The following is a 17,575-nucleotide window of genomic DNA, read 5'->3' as shown; positions in this document are numbered from 1 at the left end:
CCTATTGTAATTTGGACACCCTCCAATTTCACCGGATGTTGTCAGCTGGTGTCCCACTACAGGGATGCCTATCCCTAAGAATTAAGAAGAATCCTAGAGTGTCAGCTGAAGACTTACAGAAATCTCCGGAACATGCTAACATCTCTGTTGATGAGTCTACGATACGTAAAACACAAAACAGGATTTGTGTTCATGGGAGGACACCACGGAAGAAGCCACTGCTGTCGAAAAAAAACTGAAGTTCGCGAAAGAGCACCTGGATGTTCCACAGCGCTTCTAGCAAAATATTCTGGGGACAGATTAAACTAAAGTTGAGTTGTTTGGAAGGAACACACAACACTATGTGTGGAGAAAATAGGCACAGCACACCAACATCAAAACCTCATCCCAACTGTAAAGTATGGTGGAGGGAGCATCATGGTTTGGGGCTGCCTCAGGGCCTGGACAGCTTGCTATCATCAACAGAAAAATGAATTCCCAAGTTTATCAAGACATTTTGTAGGAGAATGTTAGGCTATCTGTCTGCCAATTGAAGCTCAACAGAATTTGGGTGATGCAACAGGACAACGACCCAAAACACAGAAGTAAATCAACAACAGAATGGCTTCAAGAGAAGAAAATATGCCTTCTGGAGTGGCCCAGTCAGAGTCCTGACCTCAACCCGATTGAGATGCTGTGGCATGACTTCGAGAGCGGTTCACACCAGTCATCCTAAGAGTATTGCTGAACTGAAAGTTTTGTAAAGATGAATGGTCCAAAATTCCTCCAGACCGTTGTGCAGGTCTGATCCGCAACTACAGAAAACATTTGGTTGAGGTTATTGCTACCAAAGTAGGGTCAACCAGTTATTAAATCCAAGGGTTCACATATTGTTCCACCCTACACTGTGAATGTTTACAGGGTGTGTTCAATAAAGACATAAAAAAAGTATACTTATTTGTGTGTAATTAGTTTAAGCAGACTGTGCTTGTCTATTGTTGTGACTTTGATGAAGATCAGATCAAAGCTTATGACCAATTTATGCAGAAATCCAGGTAATTCCAAAGGGTTCACATACTTTTTCTTGCCACTGCATGTCTGCTATTGTGAACAGAATGAATGAAGGGCATGTTTATAAATAGGCAATTGTGAATACAGAGTTGGTATGTTATGTGTCATGTAGTAGATGACATTTGTGCATGCCATTTATTTTGTGTGAAACAACAACTTTGTCGTGCAGCGGATGTGTGCATGTGAATGCATAGACCTATATGCTTCGATGCTTACACTCTTAGAAAAAACGATTGCAAAAGGGTTCTTCGAAATGTCCCCATTTGGAGAACCCTTTTGTGTCCCAGGTTGAAGAGTTCCATGTAGAACCCTCTGTGGAAAGGAACCAAAAGGGCTCTACCTGGAACAAAAAAACGGGTTCTTCAAAGGGTTCTCTTATGGGGACAGCCAAAGAACGTTTTTCGGTTCTAGATAGCAGCTTTTATTGTGTAGCCACCCTTCCTGTGTGTCCATTCGTGTTGGTCCGTTGGCCTTGCTGCATGGGTTTGCATTGTATGCATGGGTGCTTTTGCTGCAGTATCTGTCTGTCTGTCCAGCCACTTAGCCATGGAGTATTGCAGCACGGTCACCAGTGCTTAAAGTCTACAAACCGTACATGATAGAATCTCATTATGTCACAGCCGGAGAGAAGAGGAGGAGAACCGTGGGTAGGAGGAGAGGAAACGGGAAGGGACGCCTGCCTGCCTGCCTGCCTGACTCTCTGTGTTTGAAGGAGCCTCCTCCATGATGAGAGGTCACTGTGAACGTCCTTGCCTGTCCATCATCCATATACCACAGGGACCATCCACACTGCTCTCAGACACAGTCTGTTACTTCTCCCCAGCCCTGCAGTACAGTATTAACTCTCCCTACACAGGCCTGCAGTACAGTTTTAACTCTCCCTACACAGGCCTGCAGTACAGTATTAACTCTCCCTACACAGGCCTGCAGTACAGTATTAACTCTTCCTATACAGGCCTGCAGTACAGTATTAACTCTCCCTACACAGGCCTGCAGTACAGTATTAACTCTCCCTACACAGGCCTGCAGTACAGCATTACCTCTCCCTACACAGGCCTGCAGTACAGCATTACCTCTCCCTATACAGGCCTGCAGTACAGCGTTACCTCTCCCTACACAGGCCTGCAGTACATCATTACCTCTCCCTACACAGGCCTGCAGTACAGTATTACCTCTCCCTAAACAGGCCTGCAGTACAGTATTACCTCTCCCTACACAGGCCTGCAGTACAGTATTACCTCTCCCTACACAGGCCTGCAGTACAGTATTACCTCTCCCTACACAGGCCTACAGTACAGTATTACCTCTCCCTACACAGGCCTGCAGTACAGTATTACCTCTCCCTACACAGGCCTGCAGTACAGTATTACCTCTCCCTACACAGGCCTACAGTACAGTATTACCTCTCCCTACACAGGCCTGCAGTACAGTATTACCTCTCCCTATACAGGCCTACAGTACAGCGTTACCTCTCCCTATACAGGCCTGCAGTACAGTATTACCTCTCCCTATACAGGCCTGCAGTACAGTATTACCTCTCCCTATACAGGCCTGCAGTACAGTATTACCTCTCCCTATACAGGCCTGCAGTACAGTATTACCTCTCCCTACACAGGCCTGCAGTACAGTATTACCTCTCCCTATACAGGCCTGCAGTACAGTATTACCTCTCCCTACACAGGCCTGCAGTACAGTATTACCTCTCCCTACACAGGCCTGCAGTACAGTATTACCTCTCCCTATACAGGCCTGCAGTACAGTATTACCTCTCCCTACACAGGCCTGCAGTACAGTATTACCTCTCCCTATACAGGCCTGCAGTACAGTATTGTCTCTCCCTACACAGGCCTGCAGTACAGTATTACCTCTCCCTATACAGGCCTGCAGTACAGTATTACCTCTCCCTATACAGGCCTGCAGTACAGTATTACCTCTCCCTACACAGGCCTGCAGTACAGTATTACCTCTCCCTATACAGGCCTGCAGTACAGTATTACCTCTCCCTACACAGGCCTGCAGTACAGTATTACCTCTCCCTACACAGGCCTGCAGTACAGTATTACCTCTCCCTACACAGGCCTGCAGTACAGTATTACCTCTCCCTATACAGGCCTGCAGTACAGTATTACCTCTCCCTACACAGGCCTGCAGTACAGTATTACCTCTCCCTACACATGCCTACAGTACAGTATTACCTCTCCCTATACAGGCCTGCAGTACAGTATTACCTCTCCCTACACAGGCCTGCAGTACAGTATTACCTCTCCCTACACAGGCCTACAGTACAGTATTACCTCTCCCTATACAGGCCTGCAGTACAGTATTACCTCTCCCTACACAGGCCTACAGTACAGTATTACCTCTCCCTATACAGGCCTGCAGTACAGTATTACCTCTCCCTAAACAGGCCTGCAGTACAGTATTACCTCTCCCTATACAGGCCTATAGTACAGTATTAACTCTCCCTACACAGGCCTACAGTACAGTATTACCTCTCCCTACACAGGCCTGCAGTACAGTATTACCTCTCCCTATACAGGCCTGCAGTACAGTATTAACTCTCCCTACACAGGCCTGCAGTACAGTATTACCTCTCCCTATACAGGCCTGCAGTACAGTATTACCTCTCCCTATACAGGCCTGCAGTACAGTATTACCTCTCCCTATACAGGCCTGCAGTACAGTATTACCTCTCCCTACACATGCCTGCAGTACATCATTACCTCTCCCTACACAGGCCTGCAGTACAGTATTACCTCTCCCTACACATGCCTGCAGTACAGTATTACCTCTCCCTACACAGGCCTGCAGTACAGTATTACCTCTCCCTACACATGCCTGCAGTACAGTATTACCTCTCCCTACACAGGCCTGCAGTACAGTATTACCTCTCCCTACACATGCCTGCAGTACAGTATTACCTCTCCCTATACAGGCCTGCAGTACAGTATTACCTCTCCCTATACATGCCTGCAGTACAGTATTACCTCTCCCTATACAGGCCTGCAGTACAGTATTACCTCTCCCTACACATGCCTGCAGTACAGTATTACCTCTCCCTACACAGGCCTGCAGTACAGTATTACCTCTCCCTATACAGGCCTGCAGTACAGTATTACCTCTCCCTACACATGCCTGCAGTACAGTATTACCTCTCCCTACACAGGCCTGCAGTACAGTATTACCTCTCCCTATACATGCCTGCAGTACAGTATTACCTCTCCCTATACAGGCCTGCAGTACAGTATTACCTCTCCCTACACATGCCTGCAGTACAGTATTACCTCTCCCTATACAGGCCTGCAGTACAGTATTACCTCTCCCTACACATGCCTGCAGTACAGTATTACCTCTCCCTATACAGGCCTGCAGTACAGTATTACCTCTCCCTATACAGGCCTGCAGTACAGTATTACCTCTCCCTACACATGCCTGCAGTACAGTATTACCTCTCCCTATACAGGCCTGCAGTACAGTATTACCTCTCCCTATACAGGCCTGCAGTACAGCATTACCTCTCCCTATACAGGCCTGCAGTACAGTATTACCTCTCCCTACACATGCCTGCAGTACAGTATTACCTCTCCCTATACAGGCCTGCAGTACAGTATTACCTCTCCCTACACATGCCTGCAGTACAGTATTACCTCTCCCTACATAGGCCTACACTACAGCGTTACCTCTCCCTATTCAAGCCTCCAGTACAGCATTACCTCTCCCTACATAGGCCTACACTACAGCGTTACCACTATTTACCACTGGGTGGAGCTGTGATTCTGAGTTGCATTTCTTCCCTTTAGGATTCCATATCCTCTCAACTAATTCTCTGCCACATTTTCACCATTAAGAAGCTGATGAATCAACAGGTTTCAGGTGAGCGGTGGTGGAAGAGAAAACACACAATGAGAGAAAAAAAAAATAACTGAATGATTAGTCACCAGCTTGAACAGTTTGGGAAGCTCATTGTGGCAACTGCTGTTGCCGAACAACACAGTTGTTAGGCTGGTGAAGACTGGGGAGAGGGCTATTCTGGCGGTATGGCATCATGTTGAAAGCAGGGTGTATAATATGAGCTGTGTGTGTGTGTGTGTGTGTGTGTGTGTGTGTGTGTGTGTGTGTGTGTGTGTGTGTGTGTGTGTGTGTGTGTGTGTGTGTGTGTGTGTGTGTGTGCATACGCATTCATGCTTGTGCTCCTGCGTATGTGTGTGTGTGTACACACACAGTGCATTCGGAAAGTATTCAGACCCATTGACTTTTCCCACATTTTGTTACGTTACAGCCTTATTTTTTAACTCCATTTTAGAATAACACACAATACCCCATAATGACAAAGCGAAAACAGGTTTTTTGAAATGTTTGCAAATGTATTAAAATTAACAAACAGAAATACCTTATTTAAAGAATTATTCAGACCCTTTGCTATGAGACTTGAAATTGAGATGAGGTGTATCCTGTTACCATTGATCATCCTTGGGATGTTGCTACAATTAGATTGGAGTCCACCTGTGGTAAACTCAATTGATTGGACATGATTTGGAAAGACACACACACCTGTCTATATAAGGTCCCACAGTTGACAGTGCATGTCAGAGCGAAAACCAACCCATGAGGTCAAAGGAATTGTCCGTAGAGCTCCGAGACAGGATTGTGTTGAGACACAGATCTGGGGAAGGGTACCAGCATTGAAGGTCCCCAAGAACACAGTGGCCTCCATCATTCTTAAATGGAAGAAGTTTGGAACCTAGAGCTGGCCACCCGGCCAAACTGAGCAATCGGGGGAGAAAGGCCTTGCTCAAGGAGGTGACCAAGAACCCGATGGTCACTCTGACAGAGCTCTAGAGTTCCTCTGTGGAGATAGTTGTCCTTCTGGAAGGTTCTCCCATCTCTGCAGCACTCCACCAATCAGGCATTTATGGTAGAATTCCCAGACTGAAGCCACTCCTCAGTAAAAGGCACATGACAGCCCACTTGGAGTTTGCCAAAAGGCATTTAAAGTCTCTCAGATCATGAGAAACAAGATTCTCTGGTCTGATGAAACCAAGATTAAAATATTTGGCCTGGAGGCCAAGTGTCAGGCATGGAGGAAACCTGGCACCATTCCTACAGTGAAGCATGGTGGTGGCAGCATCATGCTGTGGGGGTGTTTTTCAGCAGCAGGGACTGGGAGACTAGTCAGGATTGAGGCAAAGATGAACAGAGCAGAATACATAGAGATCCTTGATGAAAACCTGCTCCAGAGCACTCAGGACCTCAGACTGGGGCGAAGGTTCACCTTCCAACAGGACAACAACCTTAAGCACACAGCCAAGACAATGCAGGAGTGGCTTCGGGACAAGTCTCTGAATGTCCTTGAGGGTTACAGCCAGAGCCCGGACTTGAACCCGATCAAACGTCTCTGGAGAGACCTGACAATAGATGTGCAGCAACGCTCCCCATTCAACCTGACAGAGCTTGAAAGGATCTGCAGAGAAGAATGGGAGAAACTCCTCAAATAAAGGTGTGCCAAGCTTGTAATCGGTATGTAATCGAGACTGTAATCGCTTCCAAAGGTGCGCCCGCAAGGTACTGAGTTAAGGGTCTGAATACTTATGTAAATAAGCTATTTCAGTTATTTATTTGTAATACATTTGCAAAAATGTATTGTGTGTAGATTTTAGAATACGGCTGTAACGTAACAAAATGTGGAAAAAGTCAAGGGTTCTGAATACTTTCCGAATGCACTGTGTGTGTGTGTGTGTGTGTGTGTGTGTTCTCCTGCATGTGTATGAGTAGCATGATCTGCTCCCAGAGGATTTATTGATTAGCAAGGAGCAGAGTGAGTGCAGGTCAGGTGTGACAGGTCAGGTCAATGCCATCAATATCCTCCCTCAGCCAACCAGGCAGTTAGTGGGGTGAAGGTAGTGTAAACGTAGAGCTCCTTAATGCATAGGGTTCCCCTCACGTCAACAACAAGGATACATAGAGGTTTCCTTTTCTCTGGGGATTACTAGAGCAGAGGTTGAGGGCATGTCTACTATGCCAAAGGCCTTTGTGTTGTCTTATAGGCTATTAAGAAGTGTCATTACAGTAGCATAATATAATGCCTCTCAAACAATTAAATAGTGGCAATGTACACTCCCTCTGCATGTAGTTGGACTGTTTGGCTCTATACTCCAGTATTTTGGATTTGAGATCAAATGTTTTATATGAGGCGACTGTGCACAGAAGGCCACCTTTTATTTGAGGATATTTTCATACATACAATATATGTTTTACAGTTTATAAATGAAAGCACTCTATGTATCTAGTTGGCCCAACTCTAAGTGTCATTAGTATTTAGACACACTTATTGTGCATTAAAATAGTCAAAGGTTTAGTTTTTATTCCTTGCACGCAATGACTACATCAAGTTTGTTACTACAAACGTGTTAGATGCGTTCGCAGTTAGTTTTGGTTGTGTTTCAGATTAGGTTTAGTCCAATAGAAACAAATGGTAAATAATGTATTGTCATTTTGGAGTCACTTTTATTGTAATTAAGAATAGAATCGGTTTCTGAACACGTCTACATTAATGCGGATGCTACTTTACCATGATTACAGATAATCCTGAATGAATCGTGAATAATGATGAGGGAGAAAGTTCCAGAGGCATAGATATCTTAAACCCCCCCCCCCCCCCCCCCCCCTCCAAAACAATTCTAACCTCCCATGTTATTGGTAACAGCTACCATGTTTTGGGGGTATCTTTGTACCTCTGTAACTTTCTATAGCTGTGTGTGTGTGTGTGTGTGTGTGTGTGTGTGTGTGTGTGTGTGTGTGTGTGTGTGTGTGTGTGTGTGTGTGTGTGTGTGTGTGTGTGTGTGTGTGTGTGTGTGTGTGTGTGTATACACATTCATGCTTGTGCTCCTGCGTATGTGTGTGTGTGTACACACACAGTGCATTCGGAAAGTATTCAGACCCATTGACTTTTCCCACATTTTGTTACGTTACAGCCTTATTTTTTAAATCCATTTTAGAATAACACACAATACCCCATAATGACAAAGCGAAAACAGGTTTTTTGAAATGTTTGCAAATGTATTAAAATTAACAAACAGAAATACCTTATTTACAGAATTATTCAGACCCTTTGCTATGAGACTTGAAATTGAGATGAGGTGTATCCTGTTACCATTGATCATCCTTGGGATGTTGCTACAATTAGATTGGAGTCCACCTGTGGTAAACTCAATTGATTGGACATGATTTGGAAAGACACACACACCTGTCTATATAAGGTCCCACAGTTGACAGTGCATGTCAGAGCGAAAACCAACCCAAGAGGTCAAAGGAATTGTCCGTAGAGCTCCGAGACAGGATTGTGTTGAGACACAGATCTGGGGAAGGGTACCAGCATTGAAGGTCCCCAAGAACACAGTGGCCTCCATCATTCTTAAATGGAAGAAGTTTGGAACCTAGAGCTGGCCACCCGGCCAAACTGAGCAATCGGGGGAGAAAGGCCTTGCTCAAGGAGGTGACCAAGAACCCGATGGTCACTCTGACAGAGCTCTAGAGTTCCTCTGTGGAGATAGTTGTCCTTCTGGAAGGTTCTCCCATCTCTGCAGCACTCCACCAATCAGGCATTTATGGTAGAATTCCCAGACTGAAGCCACTCCTCAGTAAAAGGCACATGACAGCCAACTTGGAGTTTGCCAAAAGGCATTTAAAGTCTCTCAGATCATGAGAAACAAGATTCTCTGGTCTGATGAAACCAAGATTAAACTCTTTGGCCTGGAGGCCAAGTGTCAGGCATGGAGGAAACCTGGCACCATTCCTACAGTGAAGCATGGTGGTGGCAGCATCATGCTGTGGGGGTGTTTTTCAGCAGCAGGGACTGGGAGACTAGTCAGGATTGAGGCAAAGATGAACAGAGCAGAATACATAGAGATCCTTGATGAAAACCTGCTCCAGAGCACTCAGGACCTCAGACTGGGGCGAAGGTTCACCTTCCAACAGGACAACAACCTTAAGCACACAGCCAAGACAATGCAGGAGTGGCTTCGGGACAAGTCTCTGAATGTCCTTGAGGGGTACAGCCAGAGCCCGGACTTGAACCCGATCGAACATCTCTGGAGAGACCTGACAATAGATGTGCAGCAACGCTCCCCATTCAACCTGACAGAGCTTGAAAGGATCTGCAGAGAAGAATGGGAGAAACTCCTCAAATACATGTGTGCCAAGCTTGTAATCGGTATGTAATCGAGACTGTAATCGCTTCCAAAGGTGCGCCCGCAAGGTACTGAGTTAAGGGTCTGAATACTTATGTAAATAAGCTATTTCAGTTATTTATTTGTAATACATTTGCAAAAATGTATTGTGTGTAGATTTTAGAATACGGCTGTAACGTAACAAAATGTGGAAAAAGTCAAGGGTTCTGAATACTTTCCGAATGCACTGTGTGTGTGTGTGTTCCCCTGCATGTGTATGAGTAGCATGATCTGCTCCCAGAGGATTTATTGATTAGCAAGGAGCAGAGTGAGTGCAGGTCAGGTGTGACAGGTCAGGTCAATGCCATCAATATCCTCCCTCAACCAACCAGGCAGTTAGTGGGGTGAAGGTAGTGTAAACGTAGAGCTCCTTAATGCATAGGGTTCCCCTCACGTCAACAACAAGGATACATAGAGGTCTCCTTTTCTCTGGGGATTACTAGAGCAGAGGTTGAGGGCATGTCCACTATGCCAAAGGCCTTTGTGTTGTCTTATAGGCTATTAAGAAGTGTCATTACAGTAGCATAATATAATGCCTCTCAAACAATTAAATAGTGGCAATGTACACTCCCTCTGCATGTAGTTGGACTGTTTGGCTCTATACTCCAGTATTTTGGATTTGAGATCAAATGTTTTATATGAGGCGACTGTGCACAGAAGGCCACCTTTTATTTGAGGATATTTTCATACATACAATATATGTTTTACAGTTTATAAATGAAAGCACTCTATGTATCTAGTTGGCCCAACTCTAAGTGTCATTAGTATTTAGACACACTTATTGTGCATTAAAATAGTCAAAGGTTTAGTTTTTATTCCTTGCACGCAATGACTACATCAAGTTTGTTACTACAAACGTGTTGGATGCGTTCGCAGTTAGTTTTGGTTGTGTTTCAGATTAGGTTTAGTCCAATAGAAACAAATGGTAAATAATGTATTGTCATTTTGGAGTCACTTTTATTGTAATTAAGAATAGAATCGGTTTCTGAACACGTCTACATTAATGCGGATGCTACTTTACCATGATTACAGATAATCCTGAATGAATCGTGAATAATGATGAGGGAGAAAGTTCCAGAGGCATAGATATCTTAAACCCCCCCCCCCTCCAAAACAATTCTAACCTCCCATGTTATTGGTAACAGCTACCATGTTTTGGGGGTATCTTTGTACCTCTGTAACTTTCTATAGCTGTGTGTGTGTGTGTGTGTGTGTGTGTGTGTGTGTGTGTGTGTGTGTGTGTGTGTGTGTGTGTGTGTGTGTGTGTGTGTGTGTGTGTGTGTGTGTGTGTGTGTGTGTGTGTGTGTGTGTGTGTGTGTGTGTGTGTGTGTGTTTTACAGCTGTCCAGGTGTGTGTGTATGTATGTAGTATAGATGTGTTTGTAGTATAGCTGAGTATGTGTGGTATAGCACAGCTCGGTGTGGATCATTACAGTGGGACTGGTGGTGGGTGGCTGGGATCAGGGACAAAATCTCTAGAATCATGTCAGCTTTCCAAACTCATTAAATCTGTTTCAACCTGGCGAGCAAACGCCCTCGCAGCAAAAAATATCTGACCCCTGCCATGTGGGAAGAATGGAGCTGCATTAGAAAGCGGATGTTTTACAGGCTCCTGACCAATTGTGCTATTTTCTGTCTTTTTTTGTGTCTATTTTGGCGCTGATGTTAACTTTTTTTGTACATAATGTTTACGCCATTGTTTCCGACGACCGAATAGAGCTTCTAGACATTAGAACAGCTATCACTAACCTTCACTTGGACGAGGACTTCTACTTTGAGGCGAAAGACACATAGATTTTTCTGGACCAGGCCCACATCCCCGACAATCGAAGGAGGAGAAGACGGCGCTATTATAGAGGCAGGTGCACGGGCACCCTGAAGAGACTACGGCGGCGAGTGAATAAATCGCCTCAACCCTCTGTTCTATTGGCGAATGTCCAATCGCTGGAGAATAAACTGGACGAGCTCTGTTCGAGACTATCCTATCAACAGGACAGTGAGAACTGTAATATATTATGCTTCTCAGAGTCATATCCAAGAGTCATATACATCTAGCTGGTTTTTCTATGCATCGGCAGAACAGCAGAGTCCAGTAAGATCAAGGAGGGTGGTGTGTCTCTCTTTGTCTACAACAGCTGTAGTGCAACCTCTAATATTATCTTAAGGAAGTCTCAAGGTTCTGCTCGCCTGACTTAGAATACCTCATGATAAGCTGTAGAATATACTACTTAACAAGAGAGATTTCATCTGTATTTTTGTAGCTGTCTATTTACCACCACAAACCGATTCTGTCTCTAAGACCGCACTCAACGAGCTGTATACGGTCATAAGCAAAGAAGAAAATGCTCAAGCAGAGCTCTGGATGCCAGTGATTTTAATGCAGGGAAATTGAAATCAGATTTACTTCATTTCTACCAGAACGTCACCAGTGCAACTACAGGAAGAGAAAAACCTCTAGATCATATTTACTCCACACACAGAGATGCATACAAAGCTCTCTCTTGCCCTCCATTTGGCAAATCGGACCATAACTCTATCTTCCTGATTCCTGCTTACAAGCAAAAACTCAAACAGGAAGTACCAGTGACACGCTCAATACAGAAGTGGTCCGATGAAGCGGACGCTAAACTACAGGACTGTTTCGCTAGCACAGACTGGAATATATTCTGGGATTCATCCGATGGCATTGAGAAGTTTACCACATCAGTCACCGGCTTCATTAATAAGTGCATCGATGACGTTGTCCCCAGAGTGACCGTACATACATATCCCAACCAGAAGCCATGGATTACAGGCAACATCTGCACTGAACTAAAGACTAGAGCTGCTGCTTTCAAGGAGCGGGACAATAATCCGGGCGCTTATAAGATATCCCACTGCACCCTCCGACGAACCATCAAACAGGCAAAGCATTAATACAGGACTAAGATCGAATCCTACTACACCAGCTCTGACGTTCATTACAGGGTTTGCAAACTATCACAAATTACAAAGGGAAACCCAGTCGAGAACTGCCGAGTGACGCAAGTCTATCAAACGAGCTAAATGCCTTCTATGCTTGCTTTGAGGCAAGCAACACTGAACCATGTGTGAGAGCACCAGCTGTTTCGGATGATTATATGATCACTTTCTCCGTAGCCGATGTGAGTAAGACCTCCAGGAGGCCAGATGGATTACCAGGACACGTACTCAGAGCATGCGCTCTTCACTGAAATGTTCAACCTATCCACAACCCAGTCTGTAATACCTAAATGTTTTCAACAAACCACCATAGGTTACCTTGGGGTTCTTGGTCACAGGGACAATCTAAATGACTAGCTCCCGTAGCACTCACATATGCAGCCATAAAATGCTTTGAAAGGCTGGTCATGGCTCACAACACCATAATCCCAAAAACCCCGGCCTCACTCCAATTCACATATTACACAATCTCTATTGCAATCCACACTTCCCTTTCCCACTTGGATAAAAGGAACAACTACAGTTGATGTCGGAAGTTTACATACACCTAGCCAAATACATTTAAACTCAGTTTTTCACAATTCCTGACATTTAATCCTAGTAAAAATTCCCTGTTTTAGGTCAGTTAGGTTCACCACTTTATTTTAAGAATGTGAAATGTCAGAATAATAGTAGATTGATTTATTTCAGCTTTTATTTCTTTCATCACATTGCCAGTGGGTCAGAAGTTTACATACACTCAATCAGTATTTGGTAGCATTACCTTTATATTGTTTAACTTGGGTCAAATGTTTCGGGTAGCGTCCCAACATTAGGTTGGATGAATTGTGGCCCATCCCCCCCGACAGAGCTGGTGTAACCGGGTCAGGTTTGTAGGCCTCCTTGCTCGCACACGCTTTTTCAGTTCTGCCCACAAATTTTCTATAGGATTGAGGTCAGGGCTTTGTGATGGCCACTCCAATACCTTGACTTTGTTGTCCTTAAGTCTTTTTCCCACAACTTAGGAAGTATGCTTGGGGTCATTGTCCATTTGGAAGACCCATTTGCAACCAAGTTTTAACTCCCTGACTGATGTCTTCAGATGTTGCTTCAATATTTCCACATAACTTTCCTACCTCTTGATGCCATCTATTTTGTGAAGTGCACCAGTCCCTCCTAGAGCAAAGCACCCCCACAACATGATGGTGCCACCCCTGTGCTTCACGGTTGGGTTGGTGTTCTTCGGCTTGCAAGCCTCCCCCTTTTTCCTCTAAACGTAACGGTCATTTGATGGTAGGCCTTGAAATACATCCACAGATACACCTCCAATTGACTCAAATGATGTCAAATAGCCTATCCGAAGCTTCTAAAGCCATGACATAATTTTCTAGAATTTTCCAAGCTGTTTAACGGCACAGTCAACTTAGTGTACTTCTGACCCACTGAAAATGTGATACAGTGAAATAGTCTGTCTGTAAACAATTGTTGGAAAAATGACTTGTGTCATGCACAAAGTAGATGTCCTAACCGACTTGCCAAAACTATAGTTTGTTAACAAGAAATTTGTGGAGTGGTTGAAAAACGAGTTTTAATGGCTTCAACCTACTGTAAGGGTATGTAAACTTCCGACTTCAACTGTATATGAGAATGCTGTTCATTGACTACAGCTCAGGGTTCAACACCATAGTGCCCTCCAAGCTCATCACTAAACTAAGGAGCCTGGGACTGAACACCTCCCTGTGCAACTAGTTCCTGGACTTCCTGACGGACTGCCCCAAGGTGGTGAGGGTAGGAAATAACACATCTGTCACGCTGACCCTGAACACGGGGGCCCCTCAGGGGTGCATGCTCAGTCCCTTCCTGTACTCCCTATTCACCCACGACTGTGTGGCCACGCACGACTCCACCATTAGTAAGTTTGTCAACGGCATGATGGTGGTAGAACTGATCACCAAAGATAATGAGACAGCCTATAGGGAGGTCAGAGACCTGGCAGTGTGGTGCCAGGACAACAACCTCTCCCCCAACGTGGAGCTGTTTGTGGACTACAGGAAACTACACGCCACCATTCACATCAACAGGGCTGGAGTGGAGCGAGTTGAGAGCTTCATGTTCTTCAGTGTCCACTTCACTAAGGACCTATCATGGTCCAAGCACACCAACACAGTCGTGAAGAGGACATGACAACGCCTCTTCCCCCCCAGGAGGCTCTCAGATCCTCAAAAAGTTCTACAGCTGCACCATTGAGAGCATCTTGACTGGCTGCATCACCTCCTGTTACGGAAACTGCTCGACATCCAACCGCAAGGCGCTACAGAGGGTAGCGGTTACGACCCAATACGTCACTGGGGTCGAACTCCCTGCCATCCAGGACCTCTATAGCAGGCGGTGTCAGAGAAAGGCCCTAAAGATCTTCAAGGACTCCAGCTACCCAAGTCATGGACTGTTCTCTCTGCTACTGCACAGCAAGCGGTAGCAGAGTGCCAAGTCTGGGACCAAAAGACTCCTGAACATCTTGGTGTTCATCAGACTGCTGAACCATTAATCAAATGGCCACCCTGACTACTTACATTGACCCTCTTTTTTTGGGGCAATGACTCTCTTGCACACTCACTATACTCTACCCAGACACTCACACATACAGTACTAAATTGACAATCCAACACACACACACACACACACACACACACACACACACACACACACACACACACACACACACACACACACACACACACACACACACACACACACACACACACACACACACACACACACACACACACACACACACACACACACACACACACACACACACAGCTGCTACTCTGTTTATTATATATCCTGATTGCCTAGTCACTTTAACCCATATCTACATAGTACATACTGTATTGCCTCAACTACCTCATACCCCTGCACATTGATTCGGCGCATGTGACCAATAACTATTGATTTGAGGGGGAGGGGAGGGGGGGGGTTGTTACTAATGGTTGGTATACTTAGTGTACATGCACCAGTATGAACTAATGATTGTGCACCCCCCAGCAAATCTCTCTGTCAGTGTGCGAGCATGCCTTTCCAGTGTCAAAGGCTTTGCGCCCCCGAGTCAAGCTCACAGGAGAAAGACGAGGCAGGCACATAAGCTACATGGCTATTTAAGCTACATGACCGTAGTGGCTCAATCTCTGCGTTTGCAGCAAGAACGACTGCTATGAAAACCGATACATATTAAACTAGTTGGTCTGGAGAGATACTTATGAAAGACGATGCCACAATCTTACTGCACCATTGAGGTTCCTTTACACCGGCAACACAACTTTTCCTTCTCCTGCCCGAGACTGAATTCTACAGTCATTAAAAAGTCCAGGGAAGTTTGACTCACTTGTTTTGTTTCCAGGGGAGAAGGAAGTAAGGCTTTGTGTAAATGTTTGCCGCGGCGCTGGACAAAGGAGGTGATTTTTTTTTTGTTAACGCATTCACATCAGGCCTGGTTGCAATACGGGGCCCTTACAATGGCTATTATTAGGGCCGACAAGCCATTCATTCCAATTACAATTACCAAAACACTGGGAGAGGCAAGCAAGGCAAATGTAAGTGAAATTGATTACATCTCACAGCCACTATCTGCCAATTGATGACCTGGTATCGATCCTTTGCTTGTGCTGTTCAATTCAATGTGTGGTTGTGAGGGGTATACGTGTGCGCACGCACATGCGTGTATGTGCGTGTGTGAGGGTTTGTTAGTGTGTGTGTGTGTGTGTGTACGCTGGTGTTCACATCGGCTGAGTGGGCTCCCTTGCCACCTATTGGCTGTGATTAGCTGGTTGTAAAGATCTATGGAGTAATGTGTTAAGATGGGGCTGAAATGCATCGTCTCTTCTGATTAAATTAGAAAGCATCACATGCGGGTAAGTACATTACATGCATACATACATAAACAAGAACAGCTCCCATTGGTAGTGACTATTGAATGCAGTGTTCCCTATTAGGCTTACGTCGACATCCAAGTACTCAATGTTCCAGACGTGTGTGTGTACTAGATATCCACCAACATATAAATGAATGTGTGTGACGCTCAGGCACTGGGTCAGTTCTACTTCCTCGGTGATCTCAACTTTGACCCCCTTCCCCCACGTTTACCCCAATGAGAAGATGATATGGATCTTTGGTTGTTTTTTGGTAAAGAAAACCATGACAAGAGAGGACAAGACAGCAGCATTCCTCTGCAGGTCTCAACCCTGGAACTGGAAGAGAAAAACACCAACATTAGCTGGGGATCAAGCGACAGGAGAAAAAGGAAGAAAAAAGAGAGAGATATAGACCAACAGACAAAATAGCGTGAAAGATAGAGAGATAAGAAAGCCAAAAAGATACAGAAAGCGAGAGAGAAACGCTGCATAGAAGACGGACCAATCACGTCGTGTCTCTTTACCTGACGCAGGTTGCGGGTGACGCGCACATCGTGCCAGGTGTTGTCGTTGAACTTCCCGTTGACGGGCTCCACCAGTGCCTCGAAAGCGCCCGAGCCCAGGTTGATGACCAGCCACACGGCGCCGCTCTTCAGCGACAGGTTGACGTAGTCGGCCGACTTGCCCGTGTGCAGCATGAGGCCGTTGCGCTGCAGCGTGCGGAAGGAGAGCGTGATCTCGTCCGTGCTGCTCTGGATGGGCGTCAGCGACAGGTCGTAGCAGAAGAACTCGTTCCCCTTGAAGGTGGCCACCGACTCTTCCTTCCCTGGAGAGAGAGAGAGAGAGAGAGAGAGAGGGATGAGGTTTTACTGTAATTGTTGGTCAATGAGCATATACATTGCCTTCAGAAAGTATTCATACCCCTTTATTTATTCTGCATTTGGTTGTGTTACAGCCTGAATTCAAAATGTATTAAATAGATTTTTTTTCATATACACAGTATCCCATAATGACAAATTGAAAACATATTTTTAGACATTTTTGCAAATCTATTGAAACTGAATTACAGAAATATTCACAGCCCTGAATCATGAGCTACACAAGCATTTTCAAGTCTTGCCATAGATTTTCAACTAGATATAAGTCAGAACTGTAACTCGGCCACTCAGGAACATTCACTGTCTTCTTGGTAAACAACTCCAGTGTAAATTTGCCCTTGTATTTTAGGTTATGGTCCTGCTAAAAGGTGAATTCATCTTCCAGTGTCTGGTGGAAAGCAGACTGAACCAGGTTTTCTTTTAGGATTTTGCCTGTGCTTAGCTCCATTCTGTTTCTTTTTTATCCTGAAAAACTCCCCAGTCCTTACAATTACAAGAATACCCAGAACATGATGCAGGCACCACTATGCTTAAAATTATAGATAGTTGTAATCAATAATGCGTTGGATTGGATT

The 17,575-nt window shown here is 45.1% G+C and overlaps 1 protein-coding gene and 1 long non-coding RNA gene across 8 annotated transcripts in view; one reads left to right on the top strand and one right to left on the bottom strand.

Annotated features, from left to right (window-relative positions):
* Nucleotides 1-17,575, bottom strand: part of LOC139561250 (neurexin-2-like) — a 1,055,901-nt gene that overhangs the window by 594,082 nt on the left and 444,244 nt on the right. For all 7 annotated transcript variants that reach the window (XM_071378226.1, XM_071378233.1, XM_071378230.1 and 4 more), the window contains one exon: nucleotides 16,647-16,948. In XM_071378226.1, the coding sequence (XP_071234327.1) occupies nucleotides 16,647-16,948 (302 nt within the window). The remainder of the gene's footprint in view (nucleotides 1-16,646; nucleotides 16,949-17,575) is intronic.
* Nucleotides 1-17,575, top strand: part of LOC139561251 (uncharacterized) — a 68,129-nt gene that overhangs the window by 12,737 nt on the left and 37,817 nt on the right. The window lies entirely within an intron of this gene.

Source organism: Salvelinus alpinus, chromosome 31 (assembly GCF_045679555.1).
Source record: "Salvelinus alpinus chromosome 31, SLU_Salpinus.1, whole genome shotgun sequence".
NCBI classification, from domain to species: Eukaryota; Metazoa; Chordata; class Actinopteri; order Salmoniformes; family Salmonidae; genus Salvelinus; species Salvelinus alpinus.
This window is presented reverse-complemented; position numbering and strand designations above follow the sequence as displayed.